We start from the raw sequence: 27,336 nt of genomic DNA on the forward strand, positions 1-27,336 counted from the left end.
AGCAATGTATTGTACAGCTAAAACCTCTCCAGCTTCTAGCAATTTCTCTGATGTAGTGACAAGGCTGCTGCAATACCAGATGAACTTGGCTCCAGCCTGCCTCCAAAAGAGAGAACTGTAAAGAAACTTTTGTTTCTGCTTAGGTCCTGCATGGAGCAGATCCAACCTGAACCGCCAAAAGAGGTCAAAATGCCTGTGAATGTCCATTGCAGCAACTCCCAAGGAGTAAGGGGTCCACCTAGTGCAGTCAGAGCAGTACTGCCAGAGCCGCAGGCAACACAAGCCACACACGTGCGAGCTTTACAGCAACACTGCAAGTGACACTGGTGGGGACCAAAGCCTCATCTTCTGCACAATGCTTGTAAGGGAGAGGCAGGTTCTCTGAAAGTGGTCGCACTCCCCATGGACAGCACTTGCTCCGTTTACTGCATCAGTGTAGAGTAAGTGAAGGCAGGTGGCACCTGGCTAGGTTGAAGAAACACAGCACATTTACATTTAGGAAGAACAGTAACCCAAAATGAAGCCTGCTGGCTTACAGAGGCTGAAGACTGGCTTTAGTCTAGGGGGAAAAAAGCCTCGGTAGCTGCTGGTTTGCTACCTCCCCAGCACTATTGCTGCATTTCTCATAACAGGTCCCAGAAGAGACTTGACCAAGGCCTGTGTGAAATGGATCAAGAACGGATCTTCCTGGTTCAGAAAGCAATTCCTCTGGCCAACTTTATCTCAGCTGAAAGAAATTGAGTTTATCTAATATGTGCTACCTACACAAGCTTTAAGGTCTTATACTTTTCAAATACAGTTTTGGTTAACATCACATTCAAGATCTGGGAGCACAAGGGCAGTGTCAAACACCCTGCAGGGGTTTAGACCAGTTTTTTAACCACATCCTTCTACTCCCTTTCACAAAACGTGACAGTGCTACATTCAGCTCTCTCCAATAGCAAGGTAACCAGGCAGACGTTGACTGCAGGAAATCAAAAGGGCTAAACTGAAAGAGCTGCTGGTCCACATCCTGTCCATGTGACAAAGAGCAGATCACATATGACCTCCTGTAACATCTAGGGATGAAACTGAAACTAGCTGGCTAGCAGGTCTGAGCAGTAGAAATAAATAGGCAAAACAGTGCTCTACACAAGCACTGCTGATTGGTTTAAAAAGGCATTTGGAAAGCTTAACAACAAAAATGCCTGTGGCATGGAGACTTAGAAACCTCATGGTTTGCCATAAGCAGTTCCCTTGAGACCAAAGTCATGTAGTGCTCCCACACTCACGTGAAAGACTCGAGTCTTAGGTAATTTGGTTATGATCATATAAAATACAAGAGGGAACAAAAATAGCTTCCCCACCTCTCCTTTCATCCAGAAGCAGGTGAATCACTTTGATTTAAAAGACATCTAGTGGCAGATAAAAAACTATAGAAAATGACTAATCAAAAGGATGTTATTCTGGAAACTTCTAGACTGCCCGTTACCTGAGAGGTTTAGAAAAGAAAGGAGCTATTCCAGTCTTTCATCAAACCAGGCATGTTAAACTGTGACTGAAGGGTAAAACACGCTATGGAAAAACTTCCCAGACAACTTTAGGTCAAGAGGACTTGAGGACCCCTAAGCAGTACTCCAGATCCAACTCTATGTCACCTTAACTTCCCTTCCTGCTGGCAAGAGAAGGCAGCAAACCACACTATGAAACCTGAGAGTCTGTATGACCTAAATTCCAAGTTGGGTTTAGGAACAGCCTGAAATAGCACTGAGACATATAGAGCTATGTGTTTTATTTTTGTATATATAAAAGTATTTGGGGTTTTTTTGGTTGTTGGCGGGGTTTTTTGGTGTTTTTTCTCTTTTTTTTTTTAATTAAAAAAAAGTTGTTGATTCTTTCTACCTCAATTTTTCAGTTTCACTTACTCTGAATAAGTAAAACCTTCATCCCAGGAACTCACACCAAAACCACTGTAGGTTCTTGGGACCAAGAGAAGTCTGCTCAACAAGAAAAGAGCAAAGTATTTGGAAAAGCCCACTGTGAGTGGAGAGCCAGTAATTCTGGGAGGTATACGTGAGAAAGACTCCAAGTCCCATTCAGGTGGACAAGAGATAAGCAACAGCAGCCTGAAAAGAACTCAGGTTCTACCCACCTGTAAATGCACAAGCAACACCAGTCAGTCTCAGAGACTTTTTTTACTAAGGATTTTCAATAAACACATCTGCACATACACACATATATATGTAGATATACATATATATATATAGCCCTCTCTTGCAGAGAGAAACAGTTAAGTGGTTCCACATTCAGGACAGGGCAGGCAAGTCAGCACCACCTGGCCAATGGTTCACAAGGTGCTGAAGATGCTCCTGTGTGTGTGCTCATGGTTACTCCACGTTTCTGAAGGGAAGGCCAACAAGTCTTGGAGACAGGCTCAGTGCAAACACACACACAGCTGCAGAAATGTGTAACAGCATTGTCACAGAGTAAGGGAGATGAGAAGGAGCAGCTGGGAAAAGAAAAAACCCACTGAAGACTGCCAGGAAGTGTCTGAAAACAGTGTCCGTCCATGGGAAGTCCAGTCAGAATTTGACAGAGAAAGAAGTCCCACACGAGCAACCCTTCTCTGCCTGGGGGTTGCTCACCACCTGGAAGGAGCTTCGGATCAGCTCCTGGCTGAAGTCCACCATGGAACCTTTCACGAAGGCCAGGCTGTCCACATCCACAACCACACGGGCACCACCTTGTTCAAACACCCTACAAAAAAGCAGCATATTTAATCATTAACTGTGCCAAAGACCTTCCAGAGAAGCACAGCCTGAACTCTCTCCTTATCTCATAGGCTTCTGCCCTTCAATGCAAGATACTATAATGTCACACATACCTCCACTGCCATTTTTGCAAAGAACAGTAATACCTGACCATCACTACACCCCTTTGTCCTTGCCTGTCATCAGGATTGATAACTGTGTCCAAGGAAAACTTGTACTGGAAGCCAGAGCAGCCACCTCCTTCCACCTGCAGCCTGAGAAACTCCGGGCCTTCTGCAATCTCCAGCAGCCTCTGCAAATAAGTAAAAGGACTAAAAGGCCTGCTGAACAAACTGATGAACACTCAAATGCCTCCTCCCCTGTGCGCCCACGGCAGGCCGAGCACTTCGGAAATCCCTCCCAGGGGCACCCGAGCCCTCCTGGGGTCCCCACCTTCACGCAGCTCTCGCTGAGGAAGACCTGTCCTTCGCTGGGCTCGCTCTCCGTCGGGCCCGGCTGGGAGAAGGACGACTCCCACCGCAACGGGCGGACAGCCCGGGCAGGCACAGGCGAGGGCCTCGGCAGCGCTCGTCCTCGGCACAGCGGAGCGGGGCCCCAGCTGCCTCGGGGAGAAGGGAGGAGAGGGGGAGCCTCAGCGGGGTCCCCGCCACGCCACCCGGCCCCCGCCGATGCCGCCCCCTGTCGCGCAGCGGGGACATTCGGCGTCCCCGGGGGAGGACCCAAGGGCTCGGGTGTCCAGGAGAGCTGTACCTCGTCCGGCCGCCCAACGCCAGCACCCACCACCACCGCCGCAGCGCCCCCGGCGCCGCCATCGCGGACCAGCCCCGCCCCACCGCCATGACGCCGCAGAGGCGGAAGTGCCGCCGCGGCGGGCGGGGAGCGGCCGCGCCCACACCGGGCGGGCACCGGGAGGACACCGGGAGGACACCGGCCGCTGTGGGAGCTGCGTGGTGGCGCTGCTGCGGCGGCACGGCTCGGCCGCCGGGCCCGCAAACCCGCTACGGCTTCGCTCAAAGGCACGAAGCCGCCTTTCGTCCTTGGAGGTGCTCGCAGCAATGCTCGCGGAGGGGAGCAAACAGCAATAAAACAGCGGGGAGCAATAAACAGCGCAGTGCTGCCCATCAGCGCGTGCTTGTGCCGGGATTAGCTGTGAGGTCGTTCATCCTGAGCAGACCCCAGAGAGTGATCAAGGTGCCGCCGCAGGGGAGTTAGGCAAGCAGAAGAGCAAACACGGGGCCAGGGCTCAGGGCTTGTAGGGTTTTTCCTTGATCCAGACTGGTTTGCTCTCCTTTATCAGGTAGGGGCTCAGCTTACAAATCCCTGTGGAGGCCATTCTTCCTTCGGGCGGGCGCTTTGCCCCGGTGCTGCGGACGTGCGCTCAGCCTCAGACCCACACCGTCCCTTTCCTCCCACTCCAGGAAGGGGGGGGAAGGAGACCCCCACCCCGAGCCTGCCCCTACGGCCACCCGGGGCAGGTTTCCCGCCCACGGTGGTTTAACCTCCTCCTGATGTCTGCCATGTGACAGCGGCCTGGCCGGTCGATCACAGGTGCACCTGCGGTTAAAAGAGTCTTTATTGCTTCCTCATGTGTTTCTGGGGGAGGAATCCTGTTCCTCAGCCCCCAGCCAGCCCTGTGGAGAGTCACACAGTGACTCTGTCGAAGACTCGTGGAGGAAAACCAGTCATCCCACCAAGAGGAGGTGATTTGCCATCAGGGGACCTCGGGACCCCGTGACAGTTTGCTTTCTCACCGTCCTGCTCCAAGAAAGGCAATGCTTTCATAACCACGTGCCTTTGCTTATTTGTTCCACCCTGAGCATGTAAATTAAAGACTGGTTTGAGCTGTTTATTTTTGCTTGCTCTTGTGTTAGCTCTAATGATATTAGGATAAAGCCAGGAAAGTATCACAGGCAGACTCCCAGCAGAGCAGGTGCCTGCAATGGTCGATGAATCCTTATCAGGTATATTGGACCATTGAGTGTTTTAAAAAAAAACATATTGGGGTGTTTCTTGGTTATTCTCAATATGGTGTCCCAAAAGAAGACAGCTTTGGAGGAGAGAATCAAAACCTCCTGGGAAAAAAAGGCAAGGGATCATGCCTGCTTTCCATAATGCACTGGTTTCCCTTCTTGCTCCTGCACTTCCCCAGGGTGTGGCTCTATTCACTGTGAACACCTTTTGGAATGGATGTAGCCCCAAAAACCAGACACACTAACTTTCTAGCTGCCTTCATTTTTACCAGTGTTAAGAGGCAGAAGTGCGGCAAGTACCTTCAAGGCACTTTGGGATGTTGCTGAGATGGCTACTGCAGACTGAAGGAATGAGAAAAAGGCCAGCTAGCCTCACTCAGAGTTAATTTAATATAATTAATGATCCACTATGCTGAGGAGTGACTCAGGTGCTGGGGGCAAATTTTTTTAGCAGCTAGGAGAGGTGGGTATAACTAAGAACAGCTACTCCTTTGTACCTCTTTCCCATCACTGGCCATTTTTTCCTTCTGTCAGCTATGGGATACAGCTATGGAGGTTTTTTTCACAGAGTTACAGTTTAGTTTTTCTTCTTTCCTGGGCTGTTCTTTTGTTGGTCATCTTGTTCCTGATAGCTGGACATAATCTGGTTTTAAGTTTGGGTGTGTTTTGCTTTCGTCTTCTTATTCTGGTCTGTGGCATGTGGGTTTAGGGAGTTCCTTTAGCTATCATTAAGCACACTGTATTGAGGAGATTTGTCTGCAAGTTGAATTCTCTAGATATTTTGCCCTTTTCTCCTCTGATACTTAGATCATCTTGTATCTATTTTGGTGAGAAACTGAGCTTGTTTCAGTGCTTTGGAAACAGGTGATAATAAAACCTCTGGTGTGGTGTTGAGAGTGGATGTGATGCATTTCAATGTGATTCTCACAATCTGTAGCAAAAGGAGACTGTTCTGGCTGAAAGAACAGCAAAATTGATTAGTCTCTGTATGTGGATTTTCTTGAAAACCTGATTTTTGTATTCACTGCCACTGTAGTCCCTGCAAGAGCAATGTTGTCAGAGGGGTTTGGATTAATCAGGTGTAGCTAGCTTCTGAAGTGGAACCTTAGGCTTTTCCCCATGTAATACAGTTGGTTTGATTACAGAAATGAAGAACTCAAGTATCAGTCTTGTTGGAAAGAATTAGTCTGTTAGTTTTCTTAGCCATTCTCCTGGTGTTTCTGCACCTTAGCATAAGCTCCCTGTGGTGCTGGTAATCTGGAAGGAGCCCCATCTGCAAAATAATGAGACTAGCCTAAAGTTGAATTTTATTTTTCTCAAGTATTTTGGTACAACGTTGGGTTTCAAGGGGACCTGGAGGCCCATGCCTTTTATCAGATGTCAAAAGGGTCATGTGCCTAAAAGCAAGGTCTGTTTGGCCTAAAGTGCTTATGCTGCCCTGGGGAATCTAAGCTTTAAGTGCTGTTATTGCAAAACTGACACAATGGTAATGTGTGATAACAGCTAAAAACCTTGGGCAGAAGGTTTCTGCGTCTTTCTTGTATAAAGGCCTTGGCTGTAGTTTAAAAAACTTGCACTTATTAGGTCCAGTTTAGAGGAGGAGGAGGGGGGAATTAGATGTATCAATTTTAATCCTAGAATCAGTGATTTTTAGTTCAAAGCCTTTGAAACATGTGTTGACTTCTATTTATGTGTCACTGCCACTGTGCAAAAGCATCTGTGAAGCAAAGATATCCGGTGAGTTGTTTCACAGGAAGGCATCCTGATTTAATGCACTGTGGAATTCACACCCAAGCAAATTCCGAGCCCTGCTTATCCCATGAATGTGTGACGGCACTTTATGGTGTTGGTCTGACCTGACTGCGGTTCTGTTCCCAGCAGTCAGATAAGCTGGCTTTGTTTACCATTTGTAAGACTGGAAGGATGGGGAGAAGGAAAACCTTTCAAAGGGAATGATTTCTGATGTGCAAGGATGGGTTATTTATGAGGTAAGGTTAAATACATGGCTTAGTCTCAGCAGGGTCTTTTGAGTTTTTTTGATAGGGTTGCTGTAAGTACCCTGGTCTGCTTTCCTCTGCAAGCCGAATGCTTGTTCAAAGTCTAAAACAAAAAAACAACAACCAAACATTAAAAAGCCCCATGTTCCTTTCTGAAGGAAGAGATCCCTCTTCTTTTGAAGAGCTAAACTGCTCAGCCGATAAGCATGAGAGCAGGTCCTGCTTGATCCTGCTAACACTCTTGGGTTTCTGATGTGACACCCTTTGCAGAGAGCCTGAGCAAAGCTTGGGGAGTCACCTCTGAGTCACTTAGTTGCGCAGCTGCAGCTGAGCAGGCAGACACCTCATTGGGACAGAGGTCTGAAGTGGGGACGCTGTGTCAGCTCTGCCACGTTCCTACCAAATCAGCACTCATGTGCCTTTCTCTCTGCTGTGTTCCTGACATGACCCCAGAAAGGCTAAAACTTGCTACCACGTGAAATTGGTGAAAATGCTTTCTGAAGCATCTTCCTCATCCTCTGGTTTGTCCTGGCATCCACAGCCCAAAGCAGGGAGTCTATGGCATTTTATGAGTTTGAGAAACAAGACTCGCAGTATGTATGCTCTGTGAAAGGCAGCAGCCACGCCAGGTACTCGGGAGATGTAACTTTTGACAGGTTACACAGACAACTTTCAACATGCAGAACACGAGATATGAAGTAAGCGACGGACAAGCCCACGGGCTGGTCTACTACAGCACCTTCGTGAGATTTATGTTTCTCCCCTTTCAGCAAAAGAGCTTCCCGGCCCATCGCACAGCCTGTACCTGAACCTATCCTCCGGCTGCTGCTCTGGGCATTGACTCCACCAGGACAGCCCAGGAGTGGGGATGTCCAGTAGCAGCGCTGTTGGAGAGGGTGTCAGTCTGTCCAAGGGCTGTTGTTCCAGCACACCACACCCCCACTACCCCCTCCCTCCCACTGTCCCGTCGCGGCGCTGTTCCCGCCCCCCTTTCCCCCAGTGCAACCTTGCCCTCACCCCGGCGCCGGGAGCGGCCGGCCCAGCCCCAGGGCAGCTCCGCCATCGCGTGGTAGGCCCGGCCCGGCCCCGCGGGCGGAGCCGGCCCCGCTGACCGGCGGGCGGGGCCTCGGCGCTCATGTGACTGCGCGGAGCCGCCGCCGTGCTGAGCCCACAGTTGTTGCCGCCGCCCTCGCCATGGTGCCGTCCCCGCTCGCCCTGCTCTTGGCGCTGGGCGCCGCCGCCACTGCCCTGGCCGAGCCCCTCCGCTTCATCGACTGCGGTGAGTGGCTCCGGCCCCGCTTGGCCTCGGGGCAGCGGGAGGCGGCGGCGGGGCGTAGCAGCAGGCGGAGATGGCCCGGTAATCCCGATTTTTCCGTGCAGGTTCCGTAGACGGCAGCATCCAGGAGGTGAACGTGAGCCCTTGCCCCACTCAGCCTTGCCTGCTCCATAAGGGGACATCCTACAGCATCAACGTCACCTTCGCCAGCAGTAAGGATCGTGTCCCCGGCAGGGGTGGGGAGAGGGAGGCGATCCTCTCCATATTCCTCTGCATGGAGGGGACTGTGGAAGGGCGGCTGTAGAGTGGTCTGGGTGGGAGGAAAATTGTCCCTTAGCTGTGTTCTTCCAGCCTCTGGGGTATGTGGAGAGGAGGGTGTGAGGTATACACATAGTCTTCGTGTTTTGCAGAGATCGAGAGCCAGGGCAGCAAAGCAAGGGTGTACGGTGAGATGCTGCACGTGGACATACCCTTTCCTATTCCTGAGCCCGATGGATGCAAGTCCGGGATCCAGTGCCCCATTCAGAAGGGCCATTCCTACAGCTACCTGAATAAACTCCCTGTGAAGAGCGAGTACCCCAGTGTAAGTATGCTGCCATGGTCAGCTACTCAGCTACCACCTTTACTGGGGCACCTGCCTTTAAGGGAAGACACCTTGTTCTGTTCTGGTGAGCGGGAGAAGACTCCTTAGACAATGTAGTGTTATTTCTGCTGTGAGCATGACTCTAGTTTCAAGGTCCCACTCTGGGACAGACCTGGCAGAGGAAGCAGCCTGGCTCCAGCTGCTGAGAAGTGGCTTCAGCTGCTCCAGTATCCTCCTGTACTGTGCTTCCTACCAGTCTGCTGCATGCAGCTGAATGCTCCCAGACTGGTGGTGCTCATCTCTGGAGTGCAGTTCAGCTGGGATGCTGCAGGGTGTTTCCACTGTTTGATTTCTCAGGTAGTGGGGATCTGAGTGCAGTGTGTAGAGGTCTTCTGTGACATGAAGCTGAGCCCTCCATGCACGTATGGTACTCCAGGAATAAGTGCATGGGCATGGCCCACCCACTGCAAGCAAGGGCAATGCCCCAGCTCTGTCCTCTGTGCAGAGCTCCCAGAGCCTCCTTGTTCTACACAAGGGATAACTCTTTTCCCTATGCTCTTGCCTTAAGGTTTTCTGAACATCCTCATTTTACTCTGCTCTTCTCTCTTTCAGATTAAACTGATCGTGAAGTGGGAGCTGGTGGATGACCAGGACCAGATGTTGTTCTGCTGGAAGATACCAGTGCAGATCACCAGCTGAGGAGCCCTGCCATTAGTAGGGCTTAGGGAGGGGAAAAACACAAACAACACAGGCCAAATTCTTTTATATAATAAGCATTTCTTACTGCTTACTTCAGAGCTCTGCAGCCTCTGAGCAGCCAGCATTGCATTCGTCAGCCATGGGCAGAACACTCTTACCACGTTTAGGCGACACCCCTGGGGTGTTCTCACAGCAGCTCAAGGGGCAGCAGTGTCTGCTGCAGGAGCAGGAATGACCGAGCATCATCCTCCAACTGCTCTGTGGAGCTACTTTTATTTGTTTGACATGGAGCTGTCTGTCCTCACAAAGAATTCCTCAGCTGCGAACGTGGCTAGTGTCTGAGCTGCCATCTGGTAACCCTTCAGTGCCTCTTTTAGAATGCCTGTTGCATCCACTCTCCTGTGTTTCTCCTGCTCTGTTGTGATGTCCCTGGGACCTGTGTTTTCTATCCATGCAGCTGAAGCAGAGGGAAGGAGTCTTTCTGTGAGCTGGCTGTCTCTTCTGTCCTGGGCCCCTGCTCAAGCCAGCAGGACTGCAGCTGGGAAAACTTTGTGTTTGTGAATGCAAATCCAAATGGCATTCAGTGTCTCTGCAGGGATGATTCTTTCTCTAACCAATGGTTTGCACTACTACTAACTCGGAGCTGCTGCGAGCTCCTGAATCTCTTTTTATAACTTTCCTTTTAATAAAGGCTAGACAGAATCTGCTTGTGCTGTATTCTATGAGTGGAGATGAGCAGGAGGAAAAGCAGTCTGGCTGGGCATCTTCTAGTTGGGGTTCACCTGGTTTTATTTCTTACCTGAAGGGATGGATAGAGGTGGTATGAGTGTGGGTGACCTGCAAGCAGCCAGGCATCCCTGCTTCTAGTGTCCAGCTGGCAGTGTCTGGCTGTGCTTCTGCCTTGTTGGTCCTATGCAGGCTTGAAATTGTGCAAAGGCTCCCTGAAGAGGTGGCAGTGTAGAACACAGCCTTGCTTGCTGCAGCATAGGTAAAGTTCTTTCTGCTGAGCAGAGACGCTGGAAAAACAAATCCCAGACCTGCCTGAGGGCTGTTGCCAGCGGCAGTAACTACACATTCTCATGCTGAAACTGCAGCTGCCTCGTGTGAGAACAGGGCAGGGTACGAGCAGTCACAACTGATGTGCTGTCTGCAGGGTCTGGAGTTGGCCTCTGGGACTGGGGTTTGGCTGGGGATTTGGCCTGGCAAACATCTCTGCTCTGGCTCAGAAGCAGGAGGCGGCTATGTGCCAGCTGAGAGGGCTAAGAACTGGCTTACAAGAGTGGGATGGCCCTGCCCTTGGCAGAGGCAAGAAAAGCACGGTTCTGACAAGCCTCAGTGTCTTGAGCCACAGGGGCCCAAAATAAATGTTTTATTTAACAACATGAGAGAAGTTTCCAGCAGACTTGGTTAAAAAAAAAGAATCACCGACAACTTTACAGAAAGGAAGCTGGACCTGCTCCCCTTCCCCCTGCCCAGCCAGCATGAGGCACAAAGGCAAAGTGTGGGGCTAAGAGTTGTGTGGGGAGCTGGCCCTGAGGCCCTTCTGGTCTCTCCCCCATGCCCCAAGGTTAGGCGGCAGCTCTAGAAAGCAGAGGTGCCCCCCGCCCTCCCCTTCCCCTTGAAGCTCTGGCCTGGGGGCTGGGTGCTTCACAAGGAGTGGGGCCAGCACCCACGGTGTGGGTGAGGCTTGCCACTAGGTCAGTGCAGCAGTGGCAGGGAGATGAACCCCCTTTCTTGGCAGGGTGGGGGGCAGAGGCTGAGGCTGTGTGGCACAGGAAGGCATCCTGTGAGCCTCCATGGCACAGGGCAATGTGACGGGTGCTAGGGGCTGGGGTGGGCTCTGCTGCAGGAATTGCAGGGGCTGGCAGGGCAAAGAGGGGTGCAGAGGCTGGGAGCTCAGCCCTGACAAGATGAGAGAGGTGGCGGGGAGGTTGTGCACTTCGGAGGGGAAGGAATGAAGAGCCTCGAAGCACCCGCAGCCCCGGGGGCCTTTCTCTGTGCTCCCAGGTCCCAGATCCACACGCAGAAGGGGAGCACCCTCACCCCCACTCGCCTAGAGCTACGCGGCTGCTGGGTTCTGGGCTGTCTGGGGCACGCAGTGGTGTGACCGGGCCAGGGCCACGTAGCCCGGCAAGCACTGGCAGCGGTAGGAGCCCTCTGTGTTCTTGCAGGTGCCACCTCGGCACAGGGGCTCAGGGCTGCCCACTTCCTCGCACTCGTTGATGTCTGCAAGGAGAAGCAGCTGCTGGCACAGTGAGCAGTCCCAGCCCACAGTCACATCTCCTTGTGCTGCTGCCATCCCCCCCAGCCCTCCCACACAGGTTTCCCATTCCCCCATCCCCACCCAGTACATCCAGGATGTCCCCTGTGACCCCACCAGCTTCCCACACCCTCAGCATATCCACAGAGCACCTTCAGTCTCCAAGGGTGACATCCCCAGCATTTGGCATCCTCCAGCACAGGAGTGAACCGTGCCCCATGCACACCAGATAAGAGCCCTGCCATGCTCTACAGCTGGTGACATCCCCAGGTTAGCAGCTTCCTCCTGATAAGTTGTGATAGCCTATGATCCTGGAAAATGCTCTTTCCCGATCCAACAAGGTTGTGCGGGCAGATGATGGTTGGTGGCCCTGAGAGGCCGATTATCATCTCCAGGACCAGAACACAGAGGGACTTCGTGCTGCACAAACAGTCGCTTGTTTTATTAACCTGCAAACTGTGCCAAAGGGCTCACTAGGCCAGCTTGCTACCAGGCTATGGTGTGTGTGTGAGCCCTGCAGCAGCTGCTCCACTGTGACAGGTCTGCTCTGCTAAATGCACTTACCTGGACACCCTGCCTGAGATACACCAACTTGTGATGGGGCCACCAGCTGGACAGAGCACCCCTGTATACCCCAGAGCCCTTGTTTGCACTCACAGGACCTCCAGAGCCCAAATCCTCACCTACCAAGGCAGGTTCAACTCCTCTGACCACAAAGTCCAGTCTCACCTCCCCACAGATCAGCAGAGAGTGGGGAGCAGTTGATGGGTTCAGCTGGCCAAGCAAGGGAGAGAGAAGGCTCCAGCAATAACCAATGGACCCCAGGAGGACTGAAGAGCTCTGCTACCCCAGGGACCTTGGGTTATCCCTAGCACAGGTGGAGTGGGCCATCTGGCAAAGAAAGAGAAGTGCAACCCCAGGGAGGGATGCTAAAAGCAAAACTTTCAGGGAGGTGAGAGGAAACATGACAAGAGAGAAATTGAGGAACAAGGCAGTCTTCATATGCAGCCAAAGCAATGGTTAAAAAGGCACTGTTGACTTGCACTAATCCTCAGGACCAGAACATTGCCATGAACATGAAACAGGAAGTGGGAAGAGCGAGCAGGCTGGTCTGGCCACCAAATCGAGAGGAGAAGTAAAACAAGGACACTTTAGCCCAGAGACATCCAAAAGCCAGAAGCAACAGAGTAGTGCTAGCAGGATGCACCAAATCCTGGAGTTTGCCCATTCAGGCAGGGGTGGGGGCATGCAGCCCACCTTGCGGGGCCAGAGTAAGCTGCCCCCATAGGGAAACAAGAGGGGAAGCACTGCAGCAGCAGCAGGCAGTGAAGTAAAAACACAGGGATGACTAAGAACCGGTCGAAGAACTGAAGGGAAAAAATCCCAGTCTCCAGAGTAAAATGAGGGCTAGTTAGTCCAGGACATGAAAAGCAATAAGCAAAGGCTCCATAAATACGTTAGCAGAAAACAATGGTGAATGTCGGTCTAGTCCTTATCGACAGAGGAAACAAAAACCAGCCGAGCTGGCTGGAGCAGCTAACACAGGCTTTGTTCCAGCCATCATAAAAACACTCATGGTGACCAGACAGGGCACAGACCATATCTGAAGTGTTTAAACAAGGCTGCAGGAGCACAGGGAGAGAAAGGCCACACTGTGATGGAGAGGTTTGACACTCAAGATAGATAAAACAGTTATATTCATATCGGTAAAGGCTTTCTGCAACACAAGTTCATATGCTTAATGCTCCTGCAGTCCTTGTAAAGTTGACAGGAGCATAAAGGAGGACTTGAGAGGCAAGGAAGGATAAATCTGGTAACTGTCTTCAAAAACAGAGAAGGGAGAATCCAGAATTACAGTCTGCTCACCCCCCTCCCCTAAGCAGTTCAGGTTTTTTAGTGACTAGTTATAACCCTCCAAAGGATAACAGGGTCATTAAATAGCTGGTGCAGATCAGTTAAGGCCTGATTATGTTAAGCCAATCTGGTTCCCTTGCCTGACCTGATAACTGGCCTGTCAGATAAGGAAGAAGTGGTGGATATGATGTGCCTTGGCCATGGTGAAGATTTCAACACACTCTCACATGACACACTCAAACAGACTGAGAAAATATCATCTAGATTAAACTGTGACAATTGCACAATGGGCTGCATAGCTGCACTCCAAAAACAATTAGAAATACCTGGCTGTTACGTTAAAAGCCCTTTAAAGCACAGCCTGCAGGGGTCTGTCCTGACTCCTACTCCATCCAAATGTTGTCATTAAGGTAGACAAAGGAGGAATACCCATGCTTATAAAATGTATGTGTGTTACGCCAGGTTGCAAGCACTTTGCAGGGTGATTCAATCTGATCAAGGAGAGAAGTGGTCCAAATTCAACCAAACAAAATTCACTGAAGGCAAATATAAAGAGCTGTGGCCAAGGAAAAGGAAACAGCGCCACACGCAGAAGAAGGAGTAACAGCTCATGCAGCCATTATGCCCAGCTGAGTTAGGAGTGCCAGAGATGATGGGTTCTATATGAAGAAGCTGCACCATTGTTTTGTGCAGTAGGGATGTTGGGAGATGGAGTAAGTGCCATGCCTTAGGTAAAAGAGGGTGTTCATCTCCTCTATTGAGGATCTGAGGTCTCAGCTGCCTTAGGGAGCTGCACTGTGAAAAGGATGGAGACATGGCATAAGGATGTAGAGGAAATGCAGAGAGAAGTTTTAGAGACCGTGTCTCATACTGCAGGGTGGAAAGTGAGCAATTTCACCAGGGCAGTGGTGAATGCAGGGGACATTGATCACAGTAACAATGGCCGGTAATGTACAAGAGTGTTATGAGAAGATGGAGCCATCAGCTGCTCCCGGTGATGCCCAGAGGTGCCCTGATCTAGCTGCCAGCAGAGAGTGGCCGGAAGAACCTCCGGGAGAGTCCCCCCAAGCTGTATGAGAAGAAATTGCCAGGAGAGCGGGACTGCTCCGGCAGCTGTCCCGGCTGCCACCGCCAGGGAGCAGCCGCGGCCAGGGGACGCGGGGCCGGTCACACTCACCCACGCAGGCCATGCGGGTCATGTCCAGCTGGAAGCCGTCGAAGCAGTCGCAGGTGTATCCTTCCCGGACGCGCACGCAGCGCCCGTTCTCGCAGCCATTGAGGATCCCGCACTCCTCTGCCTGTAGCCCCTCAAAACCCTCGTAGAGGCCTGGAGAGGGGCAAGGTGGTGTCAGGGCAGGTGACCCTCCACCCAGCCACAGAGGGGACATCCGGCATGCAGCAAGACAGTGCTGGGGGTGCCTGGACTGACTCAGAACAGCCAGCAACAGAGCTTGCTCCAAGTCTGGAGCAGCCTGGCCAGGGGGGGAGCAACAAGGCAGTCCCATGGACACAGGCTGGGTGGGAAGGCACTTGCCTATATCTCCCAGTACTCACCAGTTTGGCTGGGCAGGTAGCGGGGTGGGGACCGCACTGGGCCATGGCGGAGAGGGCTGCTGCCATAAAACTCACTGTTGGGTTCCCTCCGAGGGAAACCAGCATCAGGGTTTCCATACTCTGACTCCAGGTAGTTGTAGTAGGGGCCCATATCAGGGCTGGGAAAGCCGTAGTGGGGGTCTTCCAAGCCTGGTCCATACTCGTACCTAGGTCTTTCTCGCAGCTCAGCCCCTCTCTCACTGTCTTCACTGGCCCCATTACACAGGAAAGCAAAATCAGCTGAAAGGGGTGAGAGAAGAGGAATGGTCAGTGTAGCCTGACTCAAGAGAGGTAGGTCTGCTATAGCCAGAGGGTGTGCATCCATACTGGGTCAGCCGAGCCAAGCCTGCATTCAGTGCCCTCCAAAACTGCAGTTCTGTAGTTTGTTGATGGGATCCCATCTTCAAGAAGACCAGCTCCTGTCAGGGCCAGCAGCTTGAGCAAGAACCTCAATTCCCACTATGTTCCCATCTCAGGCTGCCACTACCTCACCTCTCCTAACCTATGCAGGAGCAGTGGGATGCACAGAGCAGCTCTGCTCTCCAATACCTTGGACTCTTTGCGAGCCAGTTTCAAGTACATCCTACTCACTGGTGCAGCTCAGCCCTGGAGAAGTGTGTGGGGTTTCTCTATTCCTTGGGCTGGTTTTAGAAATGCAGAAAAGAGCCTTATGCGGCGGACATGCACAACATGACCAGTGACAGCCCAGCCCATTTCCGCCTCTGCTAGGAGGTGCTTGCCCATGCCACCCTGCTCACCGGAGGACCTGTGTGGACAAAGTGCACAGTTTTGGCCCCAGGCTTCACCGAGCCGGCAGCAGCACTCAGTGTACGTGGTCTGCTGGCCATGCAGCAGGTCTTGGCAGATGTAGTCAGCAACGGTCTGCCAGCAGACATCCAGGTGGATTTCATACTCCTCCAAGGCATCTGTGAGTGACACATGCAAAGGATGCCATCAAAATCATCCAGAAGAGTGCCTGCCCATCTTGTCCTGAGGGATGACCATGTGCCTCAGCTCCTGCCCCCTCCCTGCCCTGGCTGCTGGTGCTGGCACATCCCAGCCACACACCAAGTCCCCACCCACTGGTCCTTCTTGGTGGACCCACCCATGGGGCAGGATGTGTGGAGCAAAGGTATGCTGCAGTGGGGAATTAGGCTTACCTGCCCTGCTGGAGAAATTCACACACCGGTTGCCAGTGGCATCCAGCACAAGAGGGAGGCTGCAGAAGCAGTGGTAGGAGCCTTCTGTGTTCAGACACTCACCGTTGATGCAGTACACTTCATTCTGACATTCATCCTGGTCTGCCCACACACAAGGACAGAGCAACGTTTCAGCCTGGCAAACATGAGCAACATGACCCTTTCCCTGCCCAAACAGAGACCAGTGGGGCTCCTGCCACCTTTAGTCTTGTTCCTCAAGAGGGTCCCAGGAAGCCTGTTACCTAGACCTGGGCCTGTACCATGGGCAGCAGGCACAAGTCTGGGTGCAGCAGTATGGCTGTCCCTCCATGCACAGTGTGGTGCCCACTGCTCTTTGAGGGCCATCTTACCAACACACTCAAGCCTGCTGGAGTCATAGTAGTAGCCTGTACGGCAGAAGCACTTGTAGCCTGGCACTGTGTTCAAACACTGTCCGTTGCGGCAGAACTCGGAGCCAAATATCTCACACTCGTCCATGTCTGAGACAGGAATGGAGGGAAGGAAAGAATGTCTCAGGGAGCGCAGCCATGGAAGCAAAGTGGATTGGGTGCCGTACCTGCAGAAAGCCAGCACGGCACCTTGGCCTGGATCACTGACAGGTCGCTGAATAAACCCCCCCACCTCTCCCACTGGCCCCATGCCTGGGAGAAAAGGGGAAGCACCCACAGGCAGAGCAGGAGGAGGAATGATGTGGAACAGGATACTTTCACAAAAAGGAAATTCATGTGCATTTCTGGAAAGTCAAGAACACAACAACCCTGGAGGTGAAGTGTCAGAGACTGAGCCAGCTGCCACTAGGAGATCTACTCAGTAACTGGAAGGGTTGTGCCTTAATGGTCCCCACCCTTGGTTCATAATGGGCATGGGAGATTTGCACCAAGAATGAATCACTGCCAGCAGTGAGGCAGGACTGGAGAGAGGGGCATTTCCATCTCGGCAATCTGGTATTTCTCTGGATGGAGGAAAGCAGCAGCAGGATGTTAGCATCCACCACTATAGGCCCAGAGAGATAGTTCTGTCAATGCATCTCCATGCAGGGCTTTTGCACAATGCCCTCCCTCTTCCCCCTGGAAGAAATGAAAGAAAATGATGCTAGTACCTGTGAAAGAGATTTTTCCTGAGAGCAAATCTTCCTGGGGAATATAGCCCTTCCCAAGAGGGCAGATCTCTTGGTACTCCACTGACCAGGAGGCAGATGCCAAGGGGAGATGGAAAGAAAAGAAACAGCTCATTAGTGCAACCAAGGTGGGACTGGCAGGCAGAGCACTGGCCCTGCCTACTGTGGTGGGGCCACAGTCCTACCTGTGCCTGGGATGGGGCAGGGGTAAGTCTCACAGTTGTCACCCCAGGCTGCCCCCACAGTACAGCAGCACTCCTCCTTGGTGATGTTCTTGGCCAGGACGCTGTCACACAGGCGAACGTCACTGATGTGGTAGTAACACTGCTTGCGCTCTGCGCTGTCAGAGAGGTGGGCTGCGTGTGTATCGGAGCCCTCTAGAAGACAGCAGAGCAAGGATGGGATGGGATCCTTGGCACCCCAATGCAGCATCCCACACCTAGAAGGTCCCAGAGTACATCCACTACTGGCAGTGTGGCCTTCCTAGCTCCCCACTTTCAGGCTCCTCAGCTCTCCCCAGACAAAAGCATGCCCATGTCTGTGGGGGCTTGTACAGCCCTGTCAGTCCATTAGCGCTATGTCACTACAGCCAGGGCTACCACAGTCCTGCTCTAGCTGCTACCCAGCTTTCTGTCCTTGTTGCCTACTCACCCATGGCAGTTCGGGGCTGGCACTGCCCTGCCTCTGTGTTGTACTCCTCGTGGTCACTGGGGCAGAGGCACAAGAAGGATCCCTCCACATTCTCACAAAGTGCAGTTCCACACACGGCGACCATCAGTTCACACTCATTTACATCTGCAAAGCAAGGCAGCAGCAGTGGGCAGTGGGAGTCCTGCCTGGTCTGCAGCATGAGATCATCCTTCAGTAGAGAGACGGAAGCTACTAGGGATAAGCTCAGAGCTGTGCTCAAATTGTGGCTCAACACAAGCCTGTCAAGAGCTTCATCCTCTGCTCTCGGTGGATTCAAGTGGATCCAGCCTGCAGTGGGTTGCTGGATCACAGGATCATCTAAGTTTGAAGGGACCACTGGAGGCCTTTAGTCCAACCTCCGGCTCAAAGTAGGGCCAGTTATGGAATCCCAACAGGCAACTCAGAGCTTTGTCTTGTTGGGTCTTTAAAACCTTCAAGGATGGCAACTACACAGCTATCATAGACATCTGTTCTGCTGCCTGTCTGTCTTCATGGTGAAAATGTTTTTCCTTATAATACACCTTGAGAACAGGCACCCATCAAAGTACCTCTCTAACACCTTCAGTGCCTCCATCCCCCAAGGACCTCCCTTCCACCTGGACAGAAAAGGTCTCCACGTTCACTGGGAACCAGTCGCTTTTGCAGAGCCCTGCTCCTTGGCAGTCACAAAGATCTGCTGGGAGGGGGTTTGACTCCATAAGCCTCCCTGTCCATGTGTGCTATTTTCCCTGTGTGGATGCAGTCCCCATCTGAGGTCGGGGAGCCGTCACACAGCAGGGACATGAGCCTGGCACCTACTGATGGCTCTGCCTTACTGTCTCGCACAGTGACCCTGGCAGACTCACCGATGCAGTAGTGCCCGGAGGGTGAGCTCTCATAGCCACGGTCGCAGAGGCAGCGGAAGGAGCCATCTGAGTTCTCACAGAAGCCGTGGCTCCCACACAGTGTCTCGTTGGCACACTCGTCAACGTCTGCAGCAGAGCAGAGAGCAGGAATTGCCCCAGACCCCACCTCTCCCAGTAGACATCCCTACCCAGGCCCTTCTGCTCTGACCCCAAGATCTGGGGCTGGGGCAGGCGTTGCCATGATGTGAGGGACTGTGCCTGGCTGCCCAACTCACTCCCTATGCTATGAGTTGCATGAGTGGGTGTGTTAGGAGAAGCTTCCTGCAACATAGAGAGCTAAAAAGAGGCCATGTGAATAGAGCAACAGAAGCAGGGTGGAAATGGGAAATGGATGGGAAAAATGGGAGCTGGATGGCAGGGGTGACTGAAGGCAGCACAGTTTCCTGCAGAGGTATAAAGGAACAGAGAGTCTTCAGGCTCACACTGGCAGGAGATACAAGTGTGCAACTGGTGTGAGGCAAGTGCAGACAGATGAAGGATGATACCCTCCTGCCCCATTCTTCTTGACCTGGTCCTTCTTTAACTGCTATAGTGCCAGGGAGTGTGGTGGGACAATCCCAGCTGGGTCCTCTGCCTACAGAGGACAGGTTTACAGCCCTGCTGTATGCATCCTGCTCCCTTTCAACTGCTGCACAGAAGAGGTTTCCTTGGAGCAGCCAGAGCAGCTACATGCCTACAGCCCACTGCTCCCAAGCCAAGGAGCAGCTCCACATGCTACGTCTGAGTCCTGGCGCAGCCCAGAGCCCAGTGGTTGGCTCCTCCTTGCTGCAACCTTCTCTGAGCTAGGGGGAGCCTGAAAAACTGCAGAAACCCTTTTGCTCTTTCCTCTATGCTGAAGCCTGGGCTCCAAAGCCAGACTCTCAGCTTAGTGCACAGTGGCACCAGCCGCCTTTCTGCTCACCCAAGCCTGCCAGGCAGGTGACTGGCACTGACCCCAGCAAGCACAGCTTACAGGGAGCTGCAGTCCAGCCCCAAGCCTGGAATGGTCGTAACCTGCCCAGGACTCTCCCTGAGCGGAAAGCAGCACAATGAGGTGTCTGTTCCAGATGCCAGGAAGAGAGAAGTCTAGACGCAAGCAGGCAGTGCAGCCAAGAAAACAAGCTCTCAGCATTATCTGCCTTCCACCAGCCACACATTTCCTCCTCCTCCTCCTCCCTCATGCCTCTGTCAGAAACGTCCCACAGCCACCCTGTTCCTGCCAGGGGGCAGGACGGGACTCCCAAGGCTGTACTCACCAATGCAGTCACCCAAGGGGGTCCAGTGGAAGCCAGGCTGGCAGCCCATGATACAGTGGTAGGAGCCCAGGCTGTTCTGGCACCGCCATGTGCCGCAGATGGCATCCCCATATTCTTTACACTCATCCACATCTGCAGGGAGGAGAGCAAGGGGATGAGGATGGTCAGATGGAGAGCCTGCTTGCTCACTGAAGCATCTGGGTTAATTTCAGTTGGCCAGAAGCCCTGAGTCATTACTAGTCCTCCCTAAAAGTCACCAGCAACTTTGGGTGCTGGGAGCAGAACTGCCCTCTCCCCTGCATTGGCTGCATCCATCCCCTCAAATTCCAGGGGGCTAATCTCCCTAGTGATGAGCTCTCACCCACGCAGTCATCAGTCTCCTGGGAGTGTTTGAATCCATTTTCACATAGACACCTGTAGGAGCCTTCTGTGTTCAGACACTGGCCTTGTGAGCACCGGGACTTGTCTGCACATTCATCCACATCTGTGAAATCAGGACAAAAATATCAACCTGGATCTCACAGCAGGGGAGGGAGCAGAGGGCGGGACCTAAGGTATGTCCCTGCCACCCTCCAGCTCACCTTGGCAGCTGACTCCGCCAGCCACATTTGAGAAACCAGGAGCACAAATGCAGAAGTAGGATCCATGACTGTTGAGACACTCGCCATTGGGGCTGCAGATCTCGCTGTTCAGGCACTCGTTCACATCTGCAGAGGGAACAGAGTCAGGGTCACGCACCCAGCCCTGGAAGACATCCTTCACCAAAGCCACATGGATTTCCTCTTCCCAGGCTTCTACAGGCAGCCCTTGAAGGGCTCCTGGCCCCCGGTTTTTTCATCATGGAGACAGAGATCTTCTCTGTCCATGATGATCCTGAATTTGACTACAAGTTTATGGATGTGCCATGCATGGTGGCATCACCTGCACTAGCAATGGCATCCCCCTGCCGAGAAAGAAGGGGGATCCACAGGGAGACTGTAGGTACTGCACCCAGAGGGCTGCAGGGATGGGGTTCATACCTTCACACACAGTGCCATTGATGAGCTCAAAGCCAGCCTGGCAGTGGCACTTGTAGGAGCCCGGAGTGTTCCTGCACTCTCCTCCCAGGCACTGAACAGCAGGGTCCTCACACTCATCCATATCTGCCAAGCAGAAGGGCACAGCACAGAGTGAGGGCTCAGCTCTTGCCACCACTGGGGAAGATCCCCACCCAGAAGAGTCATCACCCAGCTATTGGCCTGCAAGGTGGGCTTGCACTGCCCTCTCAGACCACGTCATCACAGTGAAAAGAAGGCGGACTTCCCTGTTACCAAGGTGTGAAGAGTCGGCCCAGACTCTTCACTCCTTTCCACCAGAGGGATCAGGATAAACATTATTCCAGTACCAAGTCAGTGGTGCCCAGTGACAGGACCAGAGGCAAGGGGCACAAATTGATGATCCTGACAGGAGGTCCCGTCTGAACATCAGGAAACACTCTTTTACTGTGACAGTGACTGAGCACTGGCACAGGTAGCCCAAAGAGGTTGTGGAGTCTCCCTCCTTGGAGATATTCAAAAGCCGTCTGGACATGGTCCTGGGCAGCCAGCTCTTGGTGGCCCTGCTTGAGCAGGGGGTTGGATAAGATGACACTCAGAGGTCCCCTCCAACCTTGGACATTACGTGATTCTGTGAGCACAGGGATACTGCTAATCCCAGTGTCTGTCTCCAGCAGAGCTCTGCACTGGGTACCACATCACCAAGAGACCAGTGGAGAGCCACAGTTGCTGACAAATCCTCTTTGCACAAGAGCAAACATCAGCAAATTAACACAGCACCAGCCCTACTTTCTGAGGGTCTGCTTTCCCACTTGCCAGACTTGGCTACAACATCTTTCTCATGGCAGAGCTCTCCAGGGGGCTACAACAGCTCTTACCCAACTGCAGAGCTCCCCACAAACCCTCTCCCACCCAACTCCCCCAGGCCTTGATCAGAGCCTGATGGCATTCTTAGGATTTTGTTCACAGCAGAGGAGGAAGGGGTACCTTCCCTCTCAGAGAGGGTATCTCATGCGAGATGCAAGCAGACTACTGCTGCTGCCTGGGACCCATGTAGAAGGGGCAAGCACTGGAGAACACTGGTAGTCAGAAGGATGGGCTGGTGTGCAGGCAGCAAAAGACATGCTAGTGGAGGAAGTCCTGCTCTATATTACTCTCCTGACAGGAGCTAGAGCAGCTCCTGGGGGCAGGGAGGGACCTTTTCCCCTTTGAAGAGCACTAAGCATGCCACAAGCATGAATAAGAATTGCTCCCTACCACTTCAGGGCAGGATTCCCAGCTTTTCAGTCTAAAAGGGTTGAAAGTAGAAATATTACTGAATCCTTCTGGAGCCAAACCAAAAACCTAGTTTATTTACAAAAAAACTATTACAAAACCCTTATCATTTTTCAAATACGAAACCTAAATCCACAGACAAGGCTACCAGCCAAGGCAGGGAAGAACATGCCATCCTGCCATTGGGTCAGTGTGACCTAAACAGTATCAAACCCTGATAAGGTGCCCTCATGAAATGGCTGGGGGCAAGGTGGCTTAGATGGGGCGGCTCATGTGGAGTCTTGGGAAAAGGGGAGGGCAGATGTAAGACATCAAACCATGCTTCTTCCATCACACCCAAAAATCAATTGGAAAATAAGTTCACATAACCCTGGCTTTCTCAGACACCAAAACAGAGAAGAATAAAGGGAGGGAAACCTCCTTCTCCTCCTCCACAGAGGCCCACATGCAGGGGGATCCTTCTGAGAGTCACACTGAAAGCAAGATCTTCAATTTGCCAGCTACGTGCAGGCTGCAGAGCTCCGCAGTGCTCCAGAGAGAAATTCTCAGCACGTGGCCAATCTTTAAACAAATAACTTTGCCAACTCTGCCCTCTCCCTTCCCTTGCTCGCTTCATACCATCTCAAGCCCAGGACACCCCCTGGGGGCAGCCGCTGGGGAGGGAGTTTCCCTGCCTATACTTGGGCAGTCAGGCTGAAAGGCAGGGATGCAGGGATGCCAGCACTCTCATGTCTCAGCACTGCAACCAACACAAATTGATGCTGGAGTTAACTCTCTACCAGCATACCTTGATCAAGCTTTCTTTTTTAAACATGTCCAAGTTACACTAGGGACTGGGGAAAAATTATGAAACCTGTCTGCCCACAGTCTCATGGGCTGTGGCCTTGAGGTTTCTCTTTCTGTTGAGGACCTACATTTGAGGTTCATCCTCCCAGGCACACAGCAGAACTGAACCACACACAACTCTCTGCCAGTGTTTCCAGGCCTCCTATACTCCTCCGGCCTTTGTCAGCACCTCCTAGATCATCAGTAGTCCAGGAGTCTTATCGTTGAATCCTTCTCCCCATCCCTTTCCTGTGGGAGGAAAATCACCTTCCTGCTGCTCCAGGTGATGTCTCCTTGTACCACTCCATGTTCTCTGCTGCACAGGAAACTAAAGAGCTGAAAAAGGATCCTGAAGCCTAAAGTCCTGTTGCCCCACCAGTAACCCAGCTATGGCAATGTCTCTCCCCTCATTCCCTCCAACACCTGCCCCTCTGTCCTGGGAAAGGGATACCTTCACACATGCTGCCATCTCTGGAGACAGCATAGCCGGTGTCACAAGCCATGCAGGAGTAGGAGCCCTCAGTGTTGAGGCAGAGTCCGGAAGGACAGGCAGCCTGGGCTGTGCACTCATCGATGTCTGCATAAGCACATGAGGGAGAGTGAGATGAGCAGAAAAAATGCAGAGCAACCATGACCAGGGGCACATGTGTTGGGGGAATCAGCCAGCATGGTGGCCAGGATTCAGGCAGAGCCAAGTGCTCAGGAAGTCTAGGGAAATCTCTGGACTGAGTGTGTGACAATTCAGAGTGTCTGAACTCACAGCTCCCTGGTACCTTGGCAGCTTTTCCCATCAGGTGCCACCTCGTAGCCCCGGTAGCAGGAACAGCGGAAGGAGCCATCCAGGTTGACACACCGTCCATGAGTACAAGTCCCCTCCACAAGACACTCGTCCATATCTGTGTGACACAGCAGAAGGCAACATGGTATGGGAGAGTGCTTGCATTCCCTGCCAAGCAAGCCATGAGGACACGATGCCCTGGCCACGCAGGCTGGCCTCCTGCAGGAGAAGGGTTCTGCCTCTGCATCTGCTCCTTTAGAGGCTTGTAGGAAGCACTGCTGTGGGGGGAAAAGATTGCTTCCCAGAGATAGCCCAAGTTCCTCACCAATACATCTCCCGTTCCTGGGCTGGTAGCCATCCCCACAGCTGACACACTTGTAGGATCCCAGAGTATTGACACACCTCCCACTGGGGCAAGAGCTGGGATCCGCACACTCGTTGACATCTGCCAAGAAACACACTCCTCTCAGGCTCCCAAAGGTAAACAGTGCAGCATTCTCCAATGTATCCTCTCTAGTGGATCCCCAGAGCTCCCCTCTAGGACACAGTGATGCCCAGTAGGAGCTGAGATGAGTTTGCTGGGGCTTAGGCAACACTTCTTATGGCTCCACTAATCACTGAGGATCCTACGCCCATGCCTGAGGGCTGACATAAGCCAGCAGCACAACTCACTGCTGCAGGATGTTGTCAAGGCCAGGAATGTGCATGGGCAGAGAAAGGGATCAGAGAACATCTGTGCAGGGCTGTTTCATCAAGGCCTTTCATAACTATGATTAGGATGCAGCCTCCGGCTCAGGAAGTCCTTAAGGCAAGTGCTTTCTGGAGGCCATGCGTGGGGGTGGGAATGGGAGGGGGAAGGGACAGCAATCTGTGCATGCCCTGTTTCCTGTACTGCCTCCTAAAATAGTCTCCCACTCTATGATGGAGATGAGCTATTAAAAAAAGGGATCTTTGATCAGGCACATCCCTCTGCCCAGGAAAGCCTGTTCCTCCTGCAGTCAGAGGAGAGGACAGGCAGCCCTTGGGGAGCTGGCAGACAAACATGGGGGTGTTCTACCTCCCTTCCAGGAAGAGGCACCACGTGATGAGGATATGAGGTGTTCAGCCATGCAGAAGGTGGGTTGGAGGGGCAGGGGAACAGGGAGCAGCGAGCTTCACCTTCACACTGTCCTCTGGGGCCCATGGCAAAGCCCTCCTTGCACTGGCAGCGGTAGGAGCCAGGGGTGTTGATGCATCGCTGTCCTTGGCAGATAGAAGGCTGCTCACATTCATCTCGGTCTGGCAACAGACAAGGAGACAGTCCTGAGTCTTCCCCATCCAATGTCAGGAAGGCTGTGTGCAAGTGAGGACCTGCTCCACCTGCATCTGGCTCTACCCAAGGGACCAGTGCCAGGACTCTCCTCCATCCCCCATCTGCCCTAGCACTCCCTTGCCATGAAGCAGTGATCAGAGTCAGCATCACAGACTCCTGCCCAGATCATCATGGCCAAGGTCCTGGCCCTGAGCAAGTAAGAGAGGGTGATCCTCATGGATCAAGCTGTCCATGGACACCTGTGGGAAGGGAGGGTGTGCAGGTGTGCATGTGTGTGTGCACATTCATGAGAGGACACAAGGGTGAGAGAACAGAGAAGCTCTGGGGACGTGGCAGCCTTGTGCCAGGTGGACACCACTTTACCTTTACAGCTCTGCTTGCCCTCCGAGACAGCCAGGATGTACCCAGAGTAACAGAGGCAGAAATAGGAGCCCACGCTATTGATGCAGCGACCTTTTCCAGCACAAGGGTCTTTCAGACACTCATCTTCATCTGTGTCCAGGCAAGGAAGGAAGACAGGCAGTCACCACCTGCAGTTGACTCCCAGCCCCCTGCCAGCCCTATAGGGCAGCAGATGGGCAGGGGCTCAGCAGAGCTGCCAGAAAACCTTCCCCCAAGAGCCTGAAGGACTGAATAGTCTATTGAGGCCCAGAAGGCAGAACAGTGCCAACCTACCAATGCAGTGGAGGCGGCTGGGGTCCAAGGTGTAGCCAGGGTGGCACAAGCAGCCGTATCCCTCTGGGGTGAGAACACAAGTACCGGCTCCACAGGAGAGGGGTGAAGAGGCACAGCCACTGACCCCTGGGAGGAGAGAGTGTGGGGTTGGGGTCAGCACCAAAAAGGGTGCATAGAGTCTAGTGTCTGCTTTGTGTCGCCAGCACCATGCCAGGAGGCTGCTTTTTCCCTTCTTGGAGAGCAATGCTGAGCCCGCTCATCTGCTTCTTCAGGTAGCCTGCACCCACAGGGCTGCACAGGAGACACAGGAGACCCTACCACCTCCTACAGCTCCTCTGGGCTGAGCCCAGCTGGGATGACCAGTGGGATGACCCTGTACCTCACACCTGTGCCCTAAAAAAGGGTAGTGAGGAAGCCTGCAGCCCCACGCCTTCGAGGAGGACTGGCAGCAGAGCCTAGCACCTGTGATGGGGCTCCTTTTTGGGCGACAGCAGGGCCTGCCTCCCCTGCACCACCCTGCTAAGCGGAGCATGGGCAGTAGTGGGGGGGAGCAGGGCACCACACACCCCTCGGAATCGAGCCAGCCAGGGCTGGGGGGGTAGCCCAACCCCAAACAAAAGGCTATTGAGGAAGATGCATTCCTCAGCAAGGTGCCTCCGCCAGGCCCGCTCCCCAAGGTGCTCCAGCCCCCGGCGCAGGGCAGGGGCCACACTCCCAGACACTTAAGCAACCGTGGAACAACAGCGCCCTTGTTTCCGGCGCAGTAAACAAGCCGCCCCGGGAGCCACATGCCTTCCCTTGTGCTCCCCCTTCACGATGAATCAGCTCACGCTATGGGGGGGCACGGGGCCAAAGCCACCCGAGCGGGCCTGTGATCCCCCCCGCTCGGCAGCCACTGCTGCACCAAGCAAGTGAGCTGCAGGCAGGGAAGGGCTCAGAGAGCCAAACACCTTGCTTCCCATACAGGATCCCCATGGCCAGCTAGCTTTCCCTGCCTGGCAGCAGGTGAGACCAGGCTGGGACAACATCCCAGCATGGCAGGCAGGAACTTTTCTTTGGGAAGTCAAGAGAAGGGGTGTGGGAAGACAAGCAGACTGGTGAAGGGAGAGGGCCCCTTGGCAGAGCTTAGGACATCATTACCCTCTAGTACCAGGCAAAGAGAGGAGGGAAATGCCCAAGAGTGGTGGACACACACACCTGAGCCCTGTGCTGGCACCTGTGTTGGAGCAGCAGCATTCCAGGTGGTGACGTGGCCAGGCTGGGGAGGACGATGCTGGAACTCCTCTTCCTCTGCTGTGGAAGGAGAAGA

General features: G+C 53.1%; 3 protein-coding genes and 1 long non-coding RNA gene across 8 annotated transcripts in view; 2 read left to right on the forward strand and 2 right to left on the reverse strand.

Annotated features, from left to right (window-relative positions):
- Positions 1-2,196: 2,196 nt before the first annotated feature.
- On the reverse strand, positions 2,197-4,565 carry ISCA2 (iron-sulfur cluster assembly 2). 2 transcript variants are annotated; one of them, XM_027880768.1, is made up of 4 exons: positions 4,250-4,565; positions 3,183-3,348; positions 2,927-3,042; positions 2,197-2,736 (listed from the first exon to the last, which is right to left on the reverse strand). In XM_027880768.1, the coding sequence occupies exons 1-4, from the start codon at positions 4,267-4,269 to the stop codon at positions 2,562-2,564; spliced, it is 477 nt and encodes a 158-aa protein (XP_027736569.1). In that variant the 5' UTR covers positions 4,270-4,565; the 3' UTR covers positions 2,197-2,561. The 2 variants fall into 2 exon arrangements, with proteins under 2 accessions (XP_027736569.1, XP_027736568.1); XM_027880767.1 differs by lacking the exon at positions 4,250-4,565 and adding an exon at positions 3,501-3,606.
- LOC114055997 lies at positions 3,717-4,599 on the forward strand. The gene is made up of 2 exons (XR_003570887.1): positions 3,717-4,047; positions 4,169-4,599. It is a non-coding gene; the product is annotated as an uncharacterized LOC114055997 (long non-coding RNA).
- A 3,260-nt stretch (positions 4,600-7,859) lies between these two features.
- Positions 7,860-9,977, forward strand: NPC2 (NPC intracellular cholesterol transporter 2). Its single transcript, XM_027880777.1, has 4 exons — positions 7,860-7,996; positions 8,098-8,205; positions 8,404-8,576; positions 9,189-9,977. Exons 1-4 carry the CDS (start codon positions 7,912-7,914, stop codon positions 9,273-9,275), a joined length of 453 nt encoding a protein of 150 aa, XP_027736578.1. The 5' UTR covers positions 7,860-7,911; the 3' UTR covers positions 9,276-9,977.
- Positions 9,978-10,608: 631 nt separating this feature from the next.
- The window catches only part of LTBP2 (latent transforming growth factor beta binding protein 2), a 69,893-nt gene continuing 53,165 nt past the window's right edge, over positions 10,609-27,336 (reverse strand). For 2 of the 4 annotated variants that reach the window (XM_027880769.1, XM_027880770.1), the window contains exons 15-34: positions 27,225-27,320; positions 26,028-26,153; positions 25,716-25,844; positions 25,199-25,318; positions 24,366-24,485; positions 24,036-24,158; positions 21,148-21,270; positions 20,710-20,835; positions 20,490-20,612; positions 20,129-20,260; positions 18,834-18,959; positions 17,950-18,093; positions 17,484-17,675; positions 17,281-17,361; positions 16,532-16,660; positions 16,143-16,283; positions 15,741-15,908; positions 14,944-15,222; positions 14,567-14,716; positions 10,609-11,501 (exon numbers count right to left, since the gene is read on the reverse strand). In XM_027880769.1, the coding sequence (XP_027736570.1) occupies positions 11,335-11,501; positions 14,567-14,716; positions 14,944-15,222; positions 15,741-15,908; positions 16,143-16,283; positions 16,532-16,660; positions 17,281-17,361; positions 17,484-17,675; positions 17,950-18,093; positions 18,834-18,959; positions 20,129-20,260; positions 20,490-20,612; positions 20,710-20,835; positions 21,148-21,270; positions 24,036-24,158; positions 24,366-24,485; positions 25,199-25,318; positions 25,716-25,844; positions 26,028-26,153; positions 27,225-27,320 (2,795 nt within the window). In that variant the 3' untranslated portion in view covers positions 10,609-11,334. Of the gene's footprint in view, positions 11,502-11,635; positions 12,384-14,566; positions 14,717-14,943; positions 15,223-15,740; positions 15,909-16,142; positions 16,284-16,531; positions 16,661-17,280; positions 17,362-17,483; positions 17,676-17,949; positions 18,094-18,833; positions 18,960-20,128; positions 20,261-20,489; positions 20,613-20,709; positions 20,836-21,147; positions 21,271-24,035; positions 24,159-24,365; positions 24,486-25,198; positions 25,319-25,715; positions 25,845-26,027; positions 26,154-27,224; positions 27,321-27,336 lie in introns of those variants that run through there. The other 2 variants (XM_027880772.1, XM_027880771.1) reach the window with 2 other exon arrangements.

Source organism: Empidonax traillii, unplaced genomic scaffold, assembly GCF_003031625.1.
Source record: "Empidonax traillii isolate 1590-97213 ecotype Southwest subspecies unplaced genomic scaffold, ASM303162v1 scaffold74:size2480735, whole genome shotgun sequence".
Lineage (NCBI taxonomy): Eukaryota > Metazoa > Chordata > Aves > Passeriformes > Tyrannidae > Empidonax > Empidonax traillii.